This window comes from Acipenser ruthenus, chromosome 2 (genome assembly GCF_902713425.1).
Source record: "Acipenser ruthenus chromosome 2, fAciRut3.2 maternal haplotype, whole genome shotgun sequence".
NCBI lineage: Eukaryota > Metazoa > Chordata > Actinopteri > Acipenseriformes > Acipenseridae > Acipenser > Acipenser ruthenus.
The window spans coordinates 68,081,772-68,104,128 of record NC_081190.1 but is presented as its reverse complement, the minus strand read 5'-3'; the positions used below and the strand labels follow the sequence as shown (position 1 = coordinate 68,104,128).

At 37.6% G+C, this 22,357-nt stretch overlaps 1 protein-coding gene across 6 annotated transcripts in view; it reads right to left on the bottom strand.

Moving 5' to 3' along the window:
- LOC117409087 (rho GTPase-activating protein 10-like) overlaps window positions 1-22,357 on the bottom strand; it is a 97,585-nt gene that overhangs the window by 32,351 nt on the left and 42,877 nt on the right. For all 6 annotated transcript variants that reach the window (XM_034014705.3, XM_034014706.3, XM_034014707.3 and 3 more), the window contains exons 4-16: window positions 20,682-20,753; window positions 20,342-20,443; window positions 18,841-18,951; window positions 18,316-18,420; window positions 13,520-13,649; window positions 13,322-13,428; window positions 12,568-12,662; window positions 10,131-10,212; window positions 9,912-9,951; window positions 9,104-9,172; window positions 8,552-8,626; window positions 4,572-4,659; window positions 168-226 (exon numbers count right to left, since the gene is read on the bottom strand). In XM_034014705.3, the coding sequence (XP_033870596.1) occupies window positions 168-226; window positions 4,572-4,659; window positions 8,552-8,626; window positions 9,104-9,172; window positions 9,912-9,951; window positions 10,131-10,212; window positions 12,568-12,662; window positions 13,322-13,428; window positions 13,520-13,649; window positions 18,316-18,420; window positions 18,841-18,951; window positions 20,342-20,443; window positions 20,682-20,753 (1,135 nt within the window). The remainder of the gene's footprint in view (window positions 1-167; window positions 227-4,571; window positions 4,660-8,551; window positions 8,627-9,103; window positions 9,173-9,911; window positions 9,952-10,130; window positions 10,213-12,567; window positions 12,663-13,321; window positions 13,429-13,519; window positions 13,650-18,315; window positions 18,421-18,840; window positions 18,952-20,341; window positions 20,444-20,681; window positions 20,754-22,357) is intronic.

Below are 22,357 nucleotides of genomic sequence, written 5' to 3'. Positions count from 1 at the left end.
CGGGGGGTTGTGATTATTCAGAGGCTATGGAAGTGTGTATAATCCTTGCTGAAAAGGGCTGTAAAGTTTCTGGACATGTGTTACTGTGACAAACACACATGAGGCAAAGGATGCAATTCAAAGTGTGTTGACCAAACATTCTCTGTATAGTTTTCTGTATATCTTACTGGCAGGGACGATGAACTCCTTGTATAACTCGTAGGTCATCAGTGGTTCTGGAAGACTCCTTAAAAAAAAAAAAAAGTTAATTAATAAATAAATAAATAAATAAATAAATAAATAAATAAATAAATAAAGACAACTTGTGAGCATGTGTATCTTTTGCAGAACAATAATAATATTTCTGGAACAATCAAGAACATAAGAAAGTTTACAAACGAGGAGGAGGCCATTTTGCCCATCTTGCTCGTTTGGTTGTTAGTAGCTTGTTGATCACAGAATCTCATCAAGCAGCTTCTAGAAGGATCCCAGAACATAAAACTGATGCAAAGTGTTTCAGTGCCAGGAAGATTGCTAAAAGCTCCAGATGGTTTATATGGAGGTGCCTTTGTCTTGGTGACCAGGTTCCCTAGTAGGGAGGTGTCTGTATACAGGCGTTGTGTCGGAGGTCGTTGATACAGCTGTAGTCCCCCTATCACTCAAGGTGAGAATCTTTACAATCTTGCTTCTGTTGCAGCTTCCAGAGAAACCTTGATGCAGCGGGAGTCTGGAAGAGTTGGGTTCCATGAAGAAAGGAGACAGCGTTGTGTGTGTCTCATGTGTAGTTTTGCGTCTTTTACCAGAGAAACTGCTGCTGCCATGTGCCCCAGGAATTGCTGAAAGGAGTGTGCCGTTGGCCTGGCTGCCATGTTGAAATGACCCGCCACTTGCTGAATAGTGGTCACTCTCTCCTCTGTGAGATACACCCTTCCTGAGATCGTGTTGAATTGGGTCACCAAGAAAACTAAAGACTGTGCTGGAAAGAGCGATGATTTTTCCCTGTTTACCAACAGGCCCAGGTCCTGAAAAAGTTGAAGAGCTGTGTCTCTGTGTTATAACACCCTTTTCTTGGATGGAGCTCATATCAACCAGCTGTCGATGTAGGGGTAAACGTGGATGCCCCTGCTTCGTAGATGTGGTGCTACTTCTACTGTCACCTTGGTAAACACTCTGGGGGCTGTGGAGATCCCAAAGGGAAGCACCATGAATTAGTATATGCAGTCCCTGATAGAAAACCAAAGGTATTTTCTGGAATCTCTGTGTATGGAAAGAAGAAAATAGGCATCCTTGAGGTCTACAGAAACCATCCAGTCTCTGGGTTGAACTGCCTTGATGACAACGTCCAAAGATACCATTTTGAACGTTTGTCAGAATGTATTTGTTCAGACCTCTGAGGTCTAAAATTGGTCTGAACTTCCCATTCTTTTGTATATTAAGAAATACCTGGAGTAATGGCCCTGCCTCTGCGAAGTTGAGGGGACCCATTCTATGGTCGAGGGAAAGGAGCATGGATCGTATCTTCTCCTGTAGAAAGACTCCTTGTGGACTAGCCCAGTGCAGTCGTGTTCAAATGATGCCTGTTGCTGGTGGTTGAGACCGGAATGGTACCTAGCCGTGTTGTATGAGCCCCAGGGCCCAGGTGTTTGAAGTTATTTTCTGCCAGTTTAAAAAAAATATATATATGTGAGACTCTTCCCCCTACTGGCAGAAGTGAGGGGGTGGAACGACATCTGTTGGTGACCGGAAAATGTCAGGAAGATGTAGAGGGTCTGCCTCTACCTCTAGTAAAGCCACAGAAGGATCCATATGGCCTGGAGCCTTAGCCCCTTTGTAACTTTGCTCTGTCCTACAATGGCTGAGTTGGCTGCGGTCTGAAAGACCTTTGCCTATTAAAATACCCCCTATTAGGGGGGTATACCTCTGGCTGTTGTTGAGCAGGATCTGATGGCCTGCTTTGCCTCCTTCATCTGTGTCAGATAGTCTTTAAGATCAGTGCCAAATAGAAAGTCCCCTTGAAATGGTAATTCCATAATTTGTGCTTGTGTGTCAGGAGTTAAGGAGGATGTCTTCATCTGCAGAACTCGTCTTGCAGAGACAACACTTGCTACAGCCCTAGCATTGTTGTCAATGCCATCACATGCCACCTGCAGCTGGATTGTTGCAGTATTTTTCCCCTTTTCCGCAAGCTGCATAGCCAGTTCGATGTCCTCTGGGGTAGAGGTCTGTAGGGCAGCAGACACCTGGCTCCAGTTTATGTTGATATTTGGCCGCATGAATTTGATAGTTATTGATGCACGTGTTGCAAGTGGCAGCAGCGTAGTCCCCCTTTAAGAAGGTATCAATTTTCCTGTCTGCACCAACTGGTGTAAAGGATTTGGAGGATGCACTGGTGGCTGGTGTATTCATGATATTATCTATTTTAGGCTGCTTAAAAAGATGCTCTTTGTGGCTAGAAGGTACTCTGTAGAATGTATCTACTCTGTGTAGATATGATGCAACACATGTAGGTTTTTTCCATACAGCCTCAACAGGCCTCCAGACAGAAGTACTGTCTCCAGCTACTGAAACGTCATCATCAGGGGCAGAGTTCATGACGTCACCGTCTCCCTTGCTGCGTGTGTTAGCAGAGACGTATTGCTCTTGTGCACTCCAAGCTGCTGTGGTCCCCGTATCATCAGCCTCCAGGGCTACTGGTTGTAGAGGTACAGGTTGCCTTGAGCAAAAAATATCCATAAGTTACCAGGGGTATTAATTCCTGTGAAGTCGTAGGCTGGGTAGCCTCAGTTGGAATCTCGGTAATGGCTGCCGCTGTTTTAGCTGTTGCATCTTTCTCCCTGTTGCCGCGGGAATGAGTGGATTTACTTGTTCTCTTCCTAGGGGGAAGACAAGATGGAGCTCCGCCGCTCTGTGGAACTACTTGGACTTTTAGTTGATGTTTTAGCTGAAGATGAAGAGCAAGACTTATCAGCATGCAAAACTGGGGAAACTGGGGTGAAGGAGTCTTTACCCTAAGAGGCAGCAGTGTGGAGTAGTGGTTAGGGCTCTGGACTCTTGACCGGAGGGTCGTGGGTTCAATCCCCGGTGGGGGACACTGCTGCTGTACCCTTCAGCAAGGTACTTTACCTAGATTGCTCCAGTAAAAACCTAACTGTATAAATGGGTCATTTTATGTAAAAATAATGTGATATCTTGTAACAATTGTAAGTCGCTCTGGATAAGGGCGTCTGCTAAGAAATAAATAATAATAATAATAAGTGTTGGTGCGTCTGACATGTAGGGTTAGAATTAAATCTGATGAGGACTAGTTGATGTCTGTGTCTCAGTAGTCCTCTGGGCGAGTACTTAAAACAAATGTACACATATATTCTCATGTTTAGTCTTGTGTTTAAAAAATGCAGTGAAGTCAATTCTCTAACGGGGTGTAGCAGTGGTGATTACGCATTCACAAATAATGCTTAGAAAACAGTCACTCAGAACTGAAACCTCCCTTCATCTCTCCTGCAATGCCAACCCCAATTAATGGCATTTTACGTTTGTGTTCTCCCTCTGAACGGGATGCAAAGTTTATCATTTGAATTTACTGAAACGCATTGCATCTTTTGAAATAAGTGTAAAGTCATTTTACAAAAATGTGTTGATTTATACTGGGTTACAACCCTGACTGAAGATGTCATTAGCAAAGGGGGCCGGTTGTACTAACGAGGTCAAACAATAGGTCACATTTTACTAAACATTTTAAAAATAATAAACAAACAATTACCATAATGAACATTATAGTAGTATATTGCTTAAAACATAATAACACAATGTATTCATAATAAAGTTGAGTTCTTATCTATTAACAGCAACACGTTTAAAGCTTGGGACTCGCTGTCTGTAGCTTGGTGTTGTTTACATTATCGTCAGCATATTTTAAGTGATTGGAAGCTCAAATTACTTTTTTAAAACACACTTTTCTTATACCAATACAGTATTGGTAAACTGTAGCTTATCCAACAGTGCTTCAGGGTTATATGCGTAGGCTGGGCAATTTCTAACTATTATTTTAAAATAAACTTTCAGAACGGGAACCTGAAATTCTTTAAGGGTAATAAAAACTATATAAAAACTAATAAAAAAAAAGTGTGGGTTACTTTCTGGTAATTACAATTTATAGTGGAGGACACTGTGCAAAATGGTTTGCTACAGGATAATACTGTACATTTATCCCTTACAGTGAGATACTGTGTAAAACTCAACATGGTAATTTCAATGTATTTATCAACAATCCACATTATTGAGTATTTTATTTACCCCAAATTAAATTAAAACATGGCATCGTCCTATATTTAGCACTTGTGAATTTGGTCACCAACGAGATTCATACTGTACAAGTTATATTTTATTTATTTATTTCTTAGCAGATGCCCTTGAACGAGTCCAGAGCCCTACCACTACTCCACACGGCTGCCCTATCTAAGGGGAATTCAAAGACTACAGGATAACCGAGTTTCCTTCTTCCTCGCTCAAAACAGAATATAAAACACAATTTTGTCTGGCACCGGTAACTTCAGCAAAATGTAAAATGTGTTAAAAAGGGGTTTAAAGCTTACCTTAAATATTGCTTTAGTGCACTAGTTACTGTTTTTATGTCCCATTCATCAGAAGAAGAGAGGTCAACTTCACTGTATGTCTTTTCATCTGAACATAGAAAAAAAAAAAACACTTATAATGCAATACACACACAACATTACATAAGATGTAAGGTAGAGATTGTTCAACCACTGTTACTATTTAATATAAAGCCATCAATTCTAACATTAATTGAGAATTACTCATGGTAAACAGCTTGCATTCACAAATGTTGGTCCACGCCACAAAGTAAATATATATTTTTCGTCAGTTCCACACCTTAACCATAAAAATCTGTTTCAATATTCTACCTCCACCAGAAAAGCTTAGATTATAATAAGTTGGATCTTGGAAATGGACAAAGGTGTCTAAATTTAGATCGAAATGAAAACAGACGTTGGATGAAATAACAAACCTTTATTTATTTTATTCAGACGCTACTGAAACAGTGATACTGTAGATCTAGTTTAATTTCGACGGGTGGACAACTAACAGTAAAATCTAACTGCCAGACCTTACACTAGGACCGACTGCGTGGAATAGCTGCGGTACAAAGACCAAATTAAGAAACAACCTAAGTAAACATCGAGGGTCTCACTTACATAGTGTACTGTACAGTATGCACAACTGTTTTAAACATGTAGCCAGGTTTACCCACACCCAATGAGAAACAGAGGAGAGAAAAAAAAAAACACCCAGTTTGCCAAGCAGCTGCGGAAATAAGTAAAGCCAACACAAGAGCCCAAAATTGACATGGAGGGAGGCATAAGAACTGAAAACTTCTTGGGAGACTCGAGTCATTTCTTTTTGTGTGGAGCAAGCTTTTTTTTTTGATTCATGAAACCACAGAGTGCACAGCCTTACATTTTTAGCTGTTTCCGGTCTGTGTGTGTGTGGCTTTCTCCACCCCCACCCAACCAAAGGTCTGTTCCCCCCAGCTTTCTAATCAGCTTCAACGTCTCCAGAAACAGGTGGAGACCGTGCTTGGGTATCTGGGGGAGTGGCCTCCATCCTGATGTATTTCCATTGTGAAATTACTTCCGTTATGTGTTGTGGGCTTTTAGTATTTGTGTTTCCTGCTTTTGTTTTAGCGTTTTGTGCCTGTTTTTTTGTGTTTTCAGTTATTTGTGTTTTTTATTTATATTTGTGATTTTTGATTTTTGTATTTGTGTTTTGCTCAGGGCTACCGTACCAAGACTACATTATGGTGCTTGAAATTTATTCGCCATGGGATATCTTAACTGTCAGAAAACCCATAAAACCTCTGCATTCCACTGGGCATTTCATATTTAAATAAAATAAGAACAAAATACATTATCTGATAAACTGCGCAGAAACTGACAGCAGTATATTGAACAAACACTCTTGTCATTCCATACATGTACAGAGTGGTGGTGACTGCTCAGTTAAGGGGGGGGGGGGGTCACAACATGATTTTCTACACTCTGCCAGAAAGCCAAGTGTCACCCACAAGGATAAGACCTGGCTGGTCCCTTAAAAGCAGCACAGTGTGCCAGGCAGGAGCGACCCTGAATACCAATGAAGTTGTTAGACGCAGGCACCTGCTGTCTGTGGCAGATTTGAGAGCTTCAAGAGCCTCATCACGTCCAATTATTATTACTGCAAACACATGTACCATCATATTTTGAAATACATCACTAAAAGCTAATGCACCCCAGGTGTGAGTTGTCAAAATATGCACAGAGAAATAAAAACCTAAAACAGAAACAAACCTCTAGTAGATAGGTATACCAGTAGGACTTTTTCTTGAAAAAGTAAGTATTTAAAAATTCCAGGATCTGCTTAAAAAAAATCTAAGAAACCTAAGAGTCAGAAAGCATTTAACACAGTGATAAGTCTGCACCCTTTATTACTGAACAAAAATTCAAAATCCATAATGTTACAGGGCATGAAGTTAAAGTTATGAAGGGCAAGGCAATGTTGCCTTCAGAAAAGTTAAAAAAAGATAGATTTTCAGGCAAATTGGCTGAAGATTTACCCATGCTGGAGTTTAGTAATGATAATGGTCAAATGAGTTGTTCGGTCTGCAGTGTAGTTTGTTAACCGCTGTTACAAAACATGTACAAACAACGCGGCTTTGAAAAAAAAAACAAAAAAAAAACACAACTCGAAATAGAAACTTTGTCAGGCAACGGAGAGTGCTCTGCATCACAATGATGAACAGCTGCTTGTACCTAATGTTAGATGTTTACATTTAAGAGACTTTATATAGTTTGACAGTTCTTGAATTTTACAGTTGCAAAGGATTTAGTTGTGTTATGGTGCATTGCTGGACACTCAATTCAGGGGGAAAAAAGGTATGCTGTTTTTAAGCATACACATTCTAACCCCCTTCGTGAAAGCACACGTTTTACTAGTTAAAGTAAATTTTACTAGTGAGAATGTACTGCACAAAACAGAAATCGATGCACTTATGAAGATTGTGTTTTGTTCGCTATTATGTTATCTCTCCTGCTCGTTTAATAACGCAGAGCGCTGCTAATTGAACCATGTCAAAGCTACTTGCTCAGTTTTTTTGTGTTAGAATTTGAGCAAAATTAATAATGATCTGCCTATTGTGTGTTAATTTTTAGCATTGGTGTTTTGGGGGTGTGTGACAATGTGCCCCGCCCCTGTGTGTATTTTGTGTGTTATGTGTTGTATGTATGGTGCGTGTGTTAATGTTGGTGTATAGAGATTGGTACACGGGATATAAACGGGCCTGTGTTTCACATGTATTTAAAAATGTAGATTTGTATTTAGGCACGAGGAGGGCACAAATCACTTCACGTGCTGGTTAAAGTATAGTATGTGAGCACGGGGTTGCACAGAATTAATTCACGTGCTGGGATTCAAGTGAATAATTAATTAGTAATTGAATCCCAGCACAACAGTATATATAGATGCACATTTCTTTCAGTCGGGGTTTTGTGTTCGGTGAGTGGAGAACGGGTGTGGAGAGGAGAAAGGAAAAGAAACCAAGATAATAATAATAATAATAATAATAATAATAATAATAATAATAATAATAATAATAATAATAAGAATAAGTATTATTTCACTTACCGTGTTTGTTTGTCTGTTCGTTTACTGCTTTATCGTTTTGTTCGTCTATTTATTTTGGCTCAAGTGCCGTGTCCTGTTTTGTGTTTAAAACCTTTTATTTTCTGTTCTGTTTATTTATTAAATGCTGAGCTCAACCAAACTCTACCTCTCGTTTTGTTTATTTACTTCCTGGCCCTGGTCTGACGCCACCCACTCCGGCCGTCTTTGTGACAGGGGGAATAACACCGAATTACAAAACAGCAACGGTCATTGAAATGTCTATATAATATTAGCAATTTATATACACTGAAGAAATGCAAGGAGTTAGAATGTGTATTGCACCGTTGCATTTTAAAAGGATTGCAATTTTAAAGCCTGTTCTGTCACAATTCAATTTCATTCTGTCTAAGCTCATCCTTTCTGCAGTACTTGGAAACTGTAAATGGACATTATTATTATTACTGTCAGGCACGAATTGTTGTGCACCCATTGGTTAAAATGATTTTGCAGCTCAGAATGCATGGTCAATTCTGCTGTTATTTTTGTATTATTAACGTCCTGGCTTCTTTGATGTCCAAAACACAGCTCAGGTAACTTGCAACACAAGTTAACGTGTTGGTATACAACATCTGTCCAAGTTGCCCCTTGGTAGAACTTGAGTGGTAGATGTTTTTTGGGTTTTTTTTGCCAAACAAAATACCCTCCTGCTATGCAACTGTAGCCACATGGAAAAGGGTTATACGCTGTTAAATCCTTGTGTGTTTATCAAATAGTTATAATGCACAAATATATTAAGTTGAAGAGGGGATTTGTCTCGGGTGCACCAGCTGCTTTGTGAATGGTTTAGGAAGTTGTACAGGAGTACTCAAAAGGAGCACATACATGTACACACACAAACAACAAAATGAACACTTACCCATTAATATTCCCACAAGCTTTATCACCCTGGAACTGACTCCAACGACTCTGTACAGACCCTGATCAGTAATCCCTGTTGAAAGAGAATCAGTCACTGCACACATTCACAATGCAATCAGAGCAAAACGACAATCAGATGTCTATACAGCATAGAATTCAGAATAACTACTTGTAATAAATGTCCTTGCAAAGTTTAATTCAATTCAGGCGAGTGGTTCTGAGGAGAGCGTTCATTATTCTGATGACTCTCGAGTGCCCTTTTAAATCTTGTTCTGTTTTCTTTGAGCGTTGATTCCTTACCATAAAATACCTCGACATCAGAGACCAATCAGCTAGGAAGCCTATGCCATCCTGTGGTAAAACTATAGTACTACTACTACTATATTACAATTTGATTTATTGTATTGTTAGTTAGAAATGATTTATTTAAAATATTGAAAAAAAGAGCTACAAAACCTGATCAGGCAAGGAGGTTAAACTGCTAGCAAAATGGTATGGGTAACCATTTCTTATTAAACTGTATGAACAAATACATTGCATTAAAACATACCTCTGGACTCAACTGCGCTGATACAGTTTTTTAAAAGTGAAAATCCTACTTCATCCAGGTGTGCTTCAACTAAAAAAAGAAATGCAATTATTATTTTCTATTCCACATCGTGCATCACATATAACAGGGGTGGCTAACACTGGTCCTGGAGAGTCGCAGGGTCTTCTGATTTTTCTTCCACCCAAGTTCTCAATTAGTTAATTGAACCAATTATGTTCTTAATTGGTACACACTAACAATTGTTCTAGGTCTTTAGCCATTGATGATTTAAACAGACCCAGAAAACCTGCAGGATTGTGGCTCTCCAGGACCAGGGTGGGCAACCCCTGGCATGTAACATTAAAAAACACTGATCACCCAAGTTAACTTTCTACTACTTTTATCTGAAACTCAAAGTAGTGTAAAAGGTAGAAAACCCACCCTTAGACCCTTCTATTTTTGAGTGCTTTGTTTTAATTATTTGTAAATGTAAAAGCAAACAATGACATGTTTTCATATATTTAACTATTTTGAAAACTGTAAACCAATAAAACACATTTCAATTACAAATACAGTTTCTCTTTGTGCTCTTTTTAAAATTATTACAAATAAAAGCAAAAGATGTTCGATGTAGTGCATGTTAAAATGCAGCACATCTGGAGGGGTCCCGGGATTGTGAAACAGCACTCGTCTGCATTTTTCAAATACAAAAGGACTGAATACTAACAAAAGGTTTCTAATAAAACCTTCTTAATAAAAAGAGCTCAAATCAGACTAGTTACTGTAAACACCAAACAAACCGTGCAACATACTGAAATTATTTACTTACTTCCTTCCCTCTTTGAATAAGTTCTGCCCAACTTGCAGACCTGTCGTTAACAGAGAAAATGCTTAAATAGCCGTAATAAGCGGAAATCAAACCTTTATATCAAACTTTCCCTTGTTAAAATGTCTACTTAATTATTGCATTTGTACGTAAACTGCAGTGCCCAATATCCCAGTTTATCAAAATGTTTCTAAAATAATGAAGAAAAACTGTATCACTTACAGGTTCTTTGCCTCCCATCGCCTGCATCCACTGCTTCCGATCGTCTTCTGACAAGGCCTGTACGGTGATAATGAGACCTGGTCTGAGAAATACGAGCATAGTGTAAGCATGGTGAAGACACTCCGGAATACAAACATTACTGGCAGGTACACCATATTGAATTGAATTCCAACAAGACAAATCTTTGATCATGCCAAGACAGGCTAGAAAAAGTGCTTTAGCAAGGAACAGTGTGTCCAACTGGTTTAAAAGGGCCATCATGGAACCCATTCTAATGCAGTAGTGGTTCGAAACACAAGATGTGGACTACAATTACAATTCTGAATTCATCAACTTTGATTGCTTCTGCAATGAAAGTCTGACTCATACCAATAGAAAACAAAAGTAGCAGGAGGCTATGTGTTTGACTTGCAGCCACACGTACCCTGTACATTTTCTTATGTAAATTGAAAGGCTGCATTTCTGTAAAGTGTGTGCACTATATGTAAGGTACTGTATAGTATCATACCATGTTAGTGCGGCACCATGATCTGTTTTGTGTTACCGTTAACCAATACTACTGTATAGGCCTACTGTACAGATTTATATTTTTACATAATGTAACATGTACAGACAATATATAAAGAGTAAGTAGCGGGGTTCCAAAAAATATTGCGTTATACGTCCCCACGTGTTGCTACAACTGTTTAAATAACCTACCTGTCATTTTTCTTTTCATTGTTAAAATCCTGACAACTTTTTACACTTATAAGTTTAGTCTGTTTTTCTGTTTTCAAAATGTCAGCTCTAGTGCACTGGGGTTTGAGATCTGTCCTCTAAGTCACTGCAGGAAACGATTTAAAAAGCGATTAAACAAAAAAAACAAACATAACAAGTGCTATGGCTTTTCCGTTGTGTTACGGGTGAAAAACATACCAGGTCTGCAAGAGCTCATGTAAGCTTGTGAGGCTCTGTACAATGGTTATGATCTGTTGTTGATGAGTGGGAGGTGCCAGGCTCACATCCAGCCTCCACCTGTCATGTCACCTCATTCTGTCAGTTTCTCCCAGAGCTCATATAGAAACCTAGGAACCCCCTGCAATCACCACTACACAGTGCTCCAGATAAGGTTTTACCCTCTAATTTTAACACTAAGTGAGTAAAATGTATTTTCAGAGGGTAAAATGCAACATTACCTTGGAAGTCATGAGTAATCTCAATAAACTGTACATGTACAACTGTAAATCTTTAATGGTAACGGGGTAGGCAATAAAATAGAGCCTTCCATTTTAACTGCAATGTTACTCTGAGCTACTGTACAACCACTTGTGAGTTCTGCAAGGTTCTTTATCGGCTCAGCGCATTTTTTCGAGGTATCACACTGACTCAAATTAATTACGTGACATATTTAAACATTAAATTCTTAAACTCGGTGAACATGTTAAACTTCAATATCAAGCCATACAGATAAATAAAATAAGGACATTCATAAACAAGTTATAAAACAGTTTGTTTAATATTACAGGCACCTTTTTTTAGCGGTTGCCTCTGACGATGGTTCCAGTCGGCTTTATAGCTGGACTGGGGTGTTTACGCTTCAACCTGTGTAGCTTCAATTTTTTCTTATTCTTACTGAGATTTGCTGCAAAAGACAATAGGGCTAGCCAGAGATTGGATAATGTTTGTTGGATAGGTTTTCTTGTGTACAGTTTCCTGGTAACTGGAGACATTATATTCTGTGAGATGTAGTTGTCAGTGGAAGTTTTAGGGGAGGCAGGCAAGCTGTGCAGCAAAATTGCTATGCATATTTTTTACTTAAATTGAAAATTTAGATTTAGTGCATATTTCTGCTTTTTTAACGTGTAAAAACAGCAGGTACGCAGCTTATCTGGACCACTGCCACTACACATACATTATTTATGTAGTTTTCATTTGGGTTTTCACCCTCTGCTACAACAGAAATGGGCAGAAGTGACACTAAAAAGAATAAAAGTGACATCAACAAATATCAGACTTGGATCTTATCTCTGTTAGGCAGGGATGACTGCATTTTCACTACATGCCACCTAACAGACACAACACACACCAGGAGGTAGGTGGTCAAGGCAATTCATATTTCTACAAGTAATGTATGTGGTTTACTAGCGTAACAGAATGTCTGTATACAATGGGGAGATGTGACAAAACGTCCAGTTATTCATGAATATGTCCAATTTGAACAGAGTCATCTGTATAGCTGGCTAATGCAATATTCTGCAAACCTCTATACAACCACTAGATGGCAGGTAAAGCTTCACAATGTTATAGTTCTGTTTTTGTGTGGAGTTTACAGTTGCCCTTTAGTATACTCTGTGTAATAGTGTGAGAAGAACTAATTTATACATACAATATGTGCATCTTACATATGGCTACTGTTTCCAACTTTTTGTCCAACCCCTTTACAAAAAATAAATCTTACCGGTCAGCTACCTCTAGCTCTAAACAAAACCTCTTGTCGATAGAATCTCCTGTTTTCTTTGTGCAGGATTTCAGGATGAAAGACTCTGGTTCTCCCTAGAAAACACACAGATTACTCAGCACCTGAGTGGGCGTCAACACTAACGAAGGAAGATCTACTGTACACATCACTGCATCTAAAACTCACACTAGGGAATTGGGATGCAGTGAGAGTCTGTGGTGGCTTTGGAACAGATACACTCTATAACCATAGTGCTAACAGAATTCAAGACACAGACACAAAAGTACAGACTAGCACATGTTGAATTTAACTTGTACTACTGGTTTCACGCATAAATCACTAATCTGGGACTACCTCACCTAAGGCAACATAAGGTAGTCCAAGATAAAGTGATAATTGGGGCTGCAAAACCATCCATTAGTATCTGTGAATTCTGTCAAAGATGGAAGGAGCTGTAACCCATTCAGTGAATCCTAAGAGCTTCTTGTGACAAAACAAATGGATTAAAACCCATTCAAAAATAAAAATACATAAACAAATAAAAACCTCATGTCAGGCTGGCAGATATAACATCAAGATCATCTTCATATATAAGGGGTTGCCCATAAATGTTGGCTTTTCCAAAAAAAAAAAAAAAAAAAAAAACCACCACACACACACAGGGCCAGTGAAAAGCTAGGAACTATAACAAAAATCTTAGCAGTTGTGTAATATTAAAAGAAAACATCTAACTATTAAAAAAGACATCACTCACCGTTTTCCCTCCAGATCTGTGATCAAATGAAACCATGTTAAAAATCTTCTGCTCTTTCAAATAAATACAGTACTTCTTCACCCAGCTGGAGCCGAAAGGGGGAGGCCCTGAACAACAAGACAGAATGGTTTAGGTGCTACAGCTACTTGCAACGGATGAATTGGTAAAGATAAATAGTTCAAGCAACGTCCAACGTACTCTTCTCCTGGACGTACAAATAACCCTCAATGCTGAGCGGGCTGTTCCGCTTGTGTGCTTCTGGGTTTTGTTTGATTTTTTTCATCAATTCTTCTACTTCCGACCTGGTACCGTCAAACCGATTTCTTGTCTTTAAAATATGAATAAATACAAAAATCAATAAAATACTAAATAGTTTCCATGCTACAGTTCATCATGGTGTGAAGCCTAAGTCTTTATTAGCGTATGATTATTCCACTGCACCTCTATTATTATTATTATTATTATTATTATTATTATTATTATTTATTTCTTAGCAGACATCCTTATCCAGGGCGACTTACAATTGTTACAAGATATCACATTATACATAATTTCACATTATTTTTTACATACAATTACCCATTTATACAGTTGGGTTTTTACTGGCGCAATCTAGGTAAAGTACCTTGCTCAAGGGTACAGCAGCAGTGTCCCCCACCTGGGACTGAACCCACGACCCTCTGGTCAAGAGTCCAGAGCCCTAACCACTACTCCACACTGCTCTTATAAACCTACAGCTAAAGCAGCCCTCTTTCCTGTTTCTGTTGTTGCTTGAGAGATATTTAATTTAGTAAAATAAAAACATAAAACGAAATCAATAAGATGGGCAGTAAAAAGTGGGCATAGTTACCAAACTATACATTTAAGAGTAAGTAGCGGGGTTCCGAAAAATATAGCGTTATACGTCCCCACATGTTGCTACAACTGTTTAAATGATGTACCTGTCATTTTTCTTTTCAGTGTTAACTCCTGCCAACCTTTTACACTTAAAGTTGTAAGTCTCTTTCAAAAGGTATTTTCAAGATATCATCTAATGCACTCTGTTTTGAGATAAGGGGCGTGCCACTGATCACCACTGGAAGAGCGATTAGAAAAAAAAAATGCAAGTGTTCCGTGTGACATCATGTGGAAACATTTGCATATTTTACTAGTTCAAGCACTTAACTTTTCTTCAGTGGTGTTATTTTGCAGAGTGTGTTAAAATGTGGTACGCTCTGTACTGCGCTTGCCTGGGCATGCGCAAATGATTTTAGTTCAGAAAATAAGGAAACACCCATCTGAACAAGGTATGATGTACTGAGTTTGGCCCTTAAAGTTCTTTTTAATATAATTTTGTTACAATTAAGCACATTTATGTGACTTTAACTGATGAGCAACAAATTGGTATAATAATTGTTGTATTGTTTGTTAGTGAGTATGGTCTACTTGGGGCTCTCTTTGTATTAGTGCTGCACTATTGAGATGTACCTGTGCTGGCCCTGTGGGTGAATAAACTAAACTACAGTCTGTCTTGTTTGTAGTGATTTGTGCAGTAGTCAATCACAGCAGTTCTGCATCAATGTGCTCTTAATTAGAGCTCTGTGTGGCTGGTGAGCTAACTTTAAAAGGTGTCAATATATAACTTTAAATTACTATCATAAGAGATGTGTATTTTAAGTGCAATAGGCTTTAAAGGTATGGGGCTATACCAAGATCACAACGATAACTCTGAGCAACGTCAGTATTTTTGTTTGTTTTTGCCGATCACTTACAGCCCTGTGTTAGCTAGTTAATAAATGCTTTTCATGCCATTTTTCTTGACTGTTCTACCCATCACCCCTGCATGTCTTGGATGGTATCAACAAAGGTGTTTATTTTCATTGTTTGTTTGTTTTATGTATTATACTGAAAAATAAATGTATTTTACAAATGCAATGTGCTCTGAGCGTATTGAACCAAACGTTGTTTCAACAAAAGTCAAATTAAGGGGAAAAAAATCTGTATTTATTTTAAATAATGTAATTACTTTTTATCTATTCGTGGCATGCGGTTTTTATTCCGATGAGGAGACTCCCTAAGCCTATTTCTTGCAAATGGACATAGTAGTGGAGTCCACAGAGTTGTTTTTTTTTTTTTTTAAATCATAGGGATGCAGTACAGTATACTGTAGTTGTGCAAACATTTAAATATTCTGTATATTTTTTCTTTTTTGTTATGCATTTCATGCATCAATATTAGCACTATACTCTTGAACAATTACAATAATTCTCACAACTGATATTGTCTTTGGCTTTATGGTGTATATTATGAATGTGTGTAATGAAAATATTGTATAGGTGTTTTCGTAGTGTTTTGGTATTTTGGACTGTAGTGAAGTTCAACAGGTGGTCAACATGTTGATTAGGCTTCATAAAAAGAGAAGGATTCTGAGGTCAAGAAGGAATTTCAATGATTTGCCTCAGTCATGCTTATGACAGTCTCATGTGAGGGGAGTCAGGAAATATGGCCACTAGACTTGGCTATACCGCTGTCCGGGTATATATTGAAAACAAAACAAAACAAAACAGGTACATAAACTCACACATGCATTAAGAGACAAACAAACTACTTTTTGACAGCATACCATTTTCTGACCTTACCAGAGTCACGTTTTGGTATGCGTATCACATTCTGATGATGTACCACTTTCTGGCCCTACACTGTACTGAAGCAACATTTAAAAAAATCTGCATATCTGATAAATTATACTGCATCGAGTCTATAATGTCAAGGTAAACCGAATGCATTTATAAGTTTTGCATATATATTTTTTAACAGAAAGCTGGTTTTGCTTGTTTGCAAACCCCTGATATATGTGTACAGCAAACAAACTAAGAGACTAATTATTCTTATTATTCCTAGTATGATAGTGGAAGGGTTAGTGGCCACATTGCCAAACAGGCAACACAGCAATAAGGACCCATGATGTCACACGGAACACAAAGCCAGAGCTCTTGTATTTCTAATCGCTCTTCCTGCAGTGATCAGGGACACGCCCCTGCTCTCAAACCCACAAAATTTTATCTATTGCACACACTTAAAATGCACTGGGCTGACATCTTAAAAAAAACCTTTGAAACAGACTTTACATTTATAAGTGTAAAACGTTGTCAGGATGTTAACAATGAAAAGTAAAATTACAGGTACATCATTTAAACATTTGTACAACACTACATTTTTGGAAACCCCGCTACTTACTCTTTAAGGTCCAGACTTTACAAATGTGAAGTCTCTTGCCGCCCACTCCTAGTTGTGTCAGTACATTTGCTTTGGTTTAGAATTTTTTTTAACTTCACTTTGTTTTTACATTACAAAACCATGAATCAATCACATAAAATTGCACACACTTAAACTTTAAAAGCACAATGAGAACAAACATTTGATGCTGCCATCTTCAGCCTCTCCCCAAATCAAATTGTTTAGATGTATTACTTATTTTGAATAACAAAATCAGGTATTAACTTAACTCCAGTACTTTTAATACATCCCAACACTGTCTTACAAGTTTCCAGTAAGTAAAGGTCCTAGGAAACACTAGATAGCAATATCGGATTAGGTTACAGTTTCCTCACTTTGCCTGCTCACAAGCCAAGGACTGACGTGCTTTAAAAACTTAGTAGTGCCACACCAGAGGGCACATCATGTTTCCTGCAACACACAAGGTACTTTTACTGAAACATACAATCCCCACCAAGGTTTAAACCCTCACAAAGTAAAAACCAGTGGAGGCTCCTTACAGGAGGCAAGGGAGGCAGTGCCTCCTAAAAATTTAAAAGTGAAAATAAAATGTATGTATGTATGTATGTATGTATGTATGTATGTATGTATGTATGTATATATATATATATATATATATATATATATATATATAATGTGTAGCATTATAAATGTAATAATGTTCAATAAAACAAAAACAAAAAAATTGTCTAAAATGCAAAAAAGACATTTTAAACAAAACCACAGATTCAACATTCCTATCTTAACAATAGTTCTGGTTCCTCAGAGAAGGCAATTCTCCGTTATAAACTCCTATCTGCTATTAAGCACAGTACTAGCAGTAGCAGATCACGTGATCCGAACTCGGGTTTTAATTGGAGGGGTCAACAGGGTTTTTTTTATCAGAGGAGACAAGCCTCTGTTACTATCTGCTAGAACCACACACACAGTACAGTAGTAGCAATGGCAGATGATGTAGTCTTTTCCCTGGATTTAATTGGAGGAGCAACTCAAACCCTCTCGCCCCCTGCTGAAGCACTGCTTTACTGAGTATGCGTGATTATGACTGAAGTTGAAGGAGATTTTGACCAGAAAACAAAAAAAAGAAAAACGATCACAAAGGTAGGAACATTTAAAAAAAAAAAATTGATAGGATATGCTTGATTTTTTGTCTACCTTTCTCCTGCCTCAACAACGTTGTTTAGCAAATATTGTATGCAAAGTATGTTAGTGACATGGTCTTAATTTAAATGCTATTTTCATTCTGCCTTTTTAAACATATGCTGCAGTGTGTAAGTTAGGTTTAACAGAATAATCTGATGAGCTACTGTTTTCTTTTCTTTTTTGGCTAGTGGAAAAAATGTGTTCAACAGCCGAATTTGGTAAACCTGTTTAGACTGCACTTGTAGATCTATTGATCTGCCCATCCGACTATGCACTGGACTTGTGCACCATGTTACTGGATCCTCAACTGATGCACTATGCTTGCACTATTACACTACTAATGTGTCATTGTAGATATAACCTGTTGTGTCCTAGTTCATATTGTATTTTATTAGTATTAGTTTCACTTACTGTAAACTATACTGTATTTAAATATTAATCTTGTATTGTCACCTTGGATAAAGGCGTCTGCTAAATGAAGGAGAAGAAGAGAAGGAGAAGGAGAAGATGAAGATGAATGTCAGGATGCAAAGAGTGCTTGGGCACCTGTTTTAAAAAAGTATGGTTAGGCATAGTATCATAGTAAAATAACTCACATTTTGAATGTTAATCTGCAGTTTTGTTTTGTAATGGCTGAAGTCTTGTGCAAGCTCATATCCCTGATGATAAAAAGTGAAAACCGCCTGGAAGAAAGCCAGCATCTAAAGGACACATAGAAAATAAAATTGGCAATCAGTCATAACTTTTCTTGCATGTATAACACACTTATTAAACGACTCATGGAACAGTTGCTATCGTAGACATACGTGCCCAATACTTTTATTATACTAGTAATTCAAGAATATCCACCCGGAAACTGAAAAAAAATAACACGACCCCAATATCACTGCCATCTTGGGTCACGAGGCAGTGGGACCCAAGTTTAATCTCCACTTAATAATGACAGGGACAGACTGTATGAGAGTCTGGTACATAGCTGGATCATAAACCAAAGACTTCTCATGCAGTTTAATGCCACCAGAACTTGATTTTATTGCACACCATGTCCAGACCGTTCTAAAATTCCATTTATTATACTCGTGGCTTCCTGCCCACTCCTTTGTAAAACACGCTGCACTTACTGGCTCTGCACAATCAAACTTCTTCTTTTCCTGGATTTCCTGCAGTTTGCAAACATATTCCAGCGACTCCTCGTGGAAATGTAGCCTCATCACCTCCACTTGGTTGTCTGCCTGTAAAAGAATATAAATCAGACAAAGAGTTAGCTAAATGAGTGGTCATACCTCATAAGAAACACTCATTCCTCATGGGGGGTGGGCAATACATTTTGTTGAACATTAAAAATCACCTAACTTTAATGCTACTTCCTTAAGATTGAATTCCCTCGATGTATATAAACACTGTCACTCTTGGGGTTAAGTCACGGCAGCCAACAGAGATGTAAAGCATTTCTAATCCACCCCCCTCTCTCTCCCCCGACAAGCTCTTGTGCAACCCTTCTCTACAGAGCCTTGAGGGAGAACACCCAAATTCCAAGGGAGAAAGTGACAAAAAAAAAGGGACATGGGAAACTATGGTGTGTAGAAGACACAGACATGCCAAAAAATACACAGCTTGATTTACTGGGGAACAAGATGAAGAACATGAATCATGACTCGCAGCTCTATTAGAAACAGACTTTTCCCATTAACAGCATGCCGGCAGCAAGCCAGCAGAATAAACATTGTGACAGTCTAATAATACATATTAATGAAGCCATAATACACACTGTTTACCACATTAAAAACTCATTAGATTAGCAAAACCTCACACATAACTTGCATCTTACTATATTTTGGTACAATGGGAGGTTCTTCCTTCACCAGACCATTAAATGTATCATAGAGCAGGTTGAAAGGGACACGATATTTTATAGTTATATTACTGTATCGATATTTTCCTAATAGTTTATCCCATATATGTTTAATAATCTAGTATGCAGGTTATATATGATTGCTTGCCATGCATATTGCTTACTACTATTCCAGATAAAATGCTTCTTAAATACTCCTCAAGGCTAACTGTGAGTAAGTCAGGTGGGTACACAGCACCACAGCAATATGCTTCCTATCTCACAATTGGCTTGAGGAGTCTTCAAGATCAATTTCTGCAGCAATAGTTAGTAATCTTGATGAATAATTATATGATCAAAAAAAAAAAAAAGTTAAAAAGAAGAGAGAGAATTAGCCGATACAGAACACACAAAATTCAGTAAGACATGTCTGATCCAGCATCGTTTAGGACTGGAGTGTTTCTTCATTACTCTACCATACCTGCAGGACATGTGTGTATACTGCACAGCCAGATATCCATTGATTTTAGGCAGACAAGACTTTCAAATTAAGAATAGGACAGGTTCCAAATTGCAGAGGGTATCGCACCATTCACTTCAATAGGGATTTGGTAGGGACCGAAAAATTATGCCAAATTATACAGAAAAAACAAGAAATTAAATATGAGAAATGTAGAAAATATAAAAATCATCCCTTTAACTCACCATGGCAATATATCACACATTTACAGTACCAGCAATACGGCTGACTTTAGTAGCAAGAAGAATTGAACCTAGAAGGCCTACTGTACCTCCTGCAGCTGTTGATCTTTCTTCTTTGCCGACATATTTAAAACCTTTTCAAGAGCGCTGTAGTACTTCTCTGTGTCTTTTTCATATTTCTTCCTTTCCTCCTGTTTATAGGAAAAAAAAGAATATCAAATGCTCCTAACAGAACCAGTATTTCTGATTACACAGTTAAATCTTATTTACAGGAGGATTAATTACTCCCAAACACAACATAATCACAGATTATTATTATTATTATAATTATTATTATTATTATTATCCGCTCTTCAAAAATTCAGTCTCAAATCTGTGGTTTTTTTCAAACACCTACAAGTTGTTCAAAGACAGGACTTATACGATTACCTTTGCAGCCCCCAGCTGTTCTTTACGGAACTTCTCCAGAGGCTTCAGCAGCGTCTCAGTGATGTTGAACAACTAAAAAAATATTTAAAAAAAAAACAACAACTCTAGGTCAAAGACAAAAAACGTTATATACTTTTGACCAGTTTCACAGACCCCGATTAGCACTAAATCTTGGACTACTTTACCTAAAATAACATTAGGCAGTCCACTATTGGTGCTAATCAGGGTCTGTGAAACCAGCCCTTAATCAACCACTACCCAACTGAATTATTATTATTATTATTATACCATATATTTTATCTCTAAGTAGTTGTATTTTTCAAGTTAAGGTTCAGTATATTTTATTTTGTATAATATTCTATACTGTTTTTAATTGTGGTTAAAAATAATTTTAATTCGATTAAAATTAATGATAAAATTAGTATGAAAAGTCATTTTCATCAGGATTAACACATTTCTTTAAAGAAAGTAACATATTCAACCAAATCAAAGTTTAAGATTATTCAACCAAATAAAAACATTATTAGGGCGCACTGAAAGGTGAGCAAATATAAAATAAAACTCATAAGAAATGTAAAAATGCATTTTGTCATCTATAATAAATAGCTTTACAGGAAACAGGAAACGTTCTCCCTGCAAAAAAAAAGTAAATTCTTATAGCCTATCCTCCCTCACAAACGACAGACTTTCCGTGTGTGTGTGTGTGTGTGTGTGTGTGTGTGTGTATGTATATATATATATATATATATATATATATATATATATATATATATATATATATATATATATATATATATATATATATACACTGTGTGTGTGTGTGTGTATTATATATATATATATATATATATATATATATATATATATATATAAAATAATCATTTACACTGGATTATGATTAGGAAACATTAAATGGAAAACAAGGCAGGCTGTCTCCGCCTTCTCTACATTCCCACTGGCCAGAATCACCACTGTCTCAACTCCCATTGGCCAGGCAATGTTTCTGCAGCTTGTTCTGAAGCCTTTAGTACAGCAATGGAATACAGGAAAAAAAAAAAAAAAAAAAACACACACACACACTTATTATTTGGGCCTATTTATTATCATCATCTAAGTTTCGTTTTTTTCTCCAAACGTCGTTTAACTTTTTATTATTGTTATGTCATTTATTTCACGTTTTTGTCCGTATCAGTTTTCATTAACGACTGTAACCCTAAAATTAAAATTAAATTAAAATGAAGAACTCGCCATTGTTTCCTCTAATCTCGCTTAAACTCCGGTAGCGTCTGGCCGGCTCATTGCACAATGGGATATGTCTCGGATCAAGTGGAGTTTACAGTTCAAACAACCAAGACCTTTTCTTTCATGATTTACAGTTTAATAAATGTGGCATATTAGCTTCGTATTTCAAACTTATATCACGATACACAATACACGATGAATCGTTTCACCCCCACTGGTCCTGCTACCTGGACAATGAACATTGAAAAGCATGAACCCTCCAATCACTGCGTGTCTAACCAGGATCAGAACTCCAGAAGATGCTAAAACCGCCAATGACCATGTGTACAACCAGGGGTCTGGGTTTTCATTGTTATAAGGAATAGGGATTAGTTTATGTATAGGGAGGTGTGACAGCAGGACCTCCTGTATGAAAACAGTGCCACGTGTTTCTT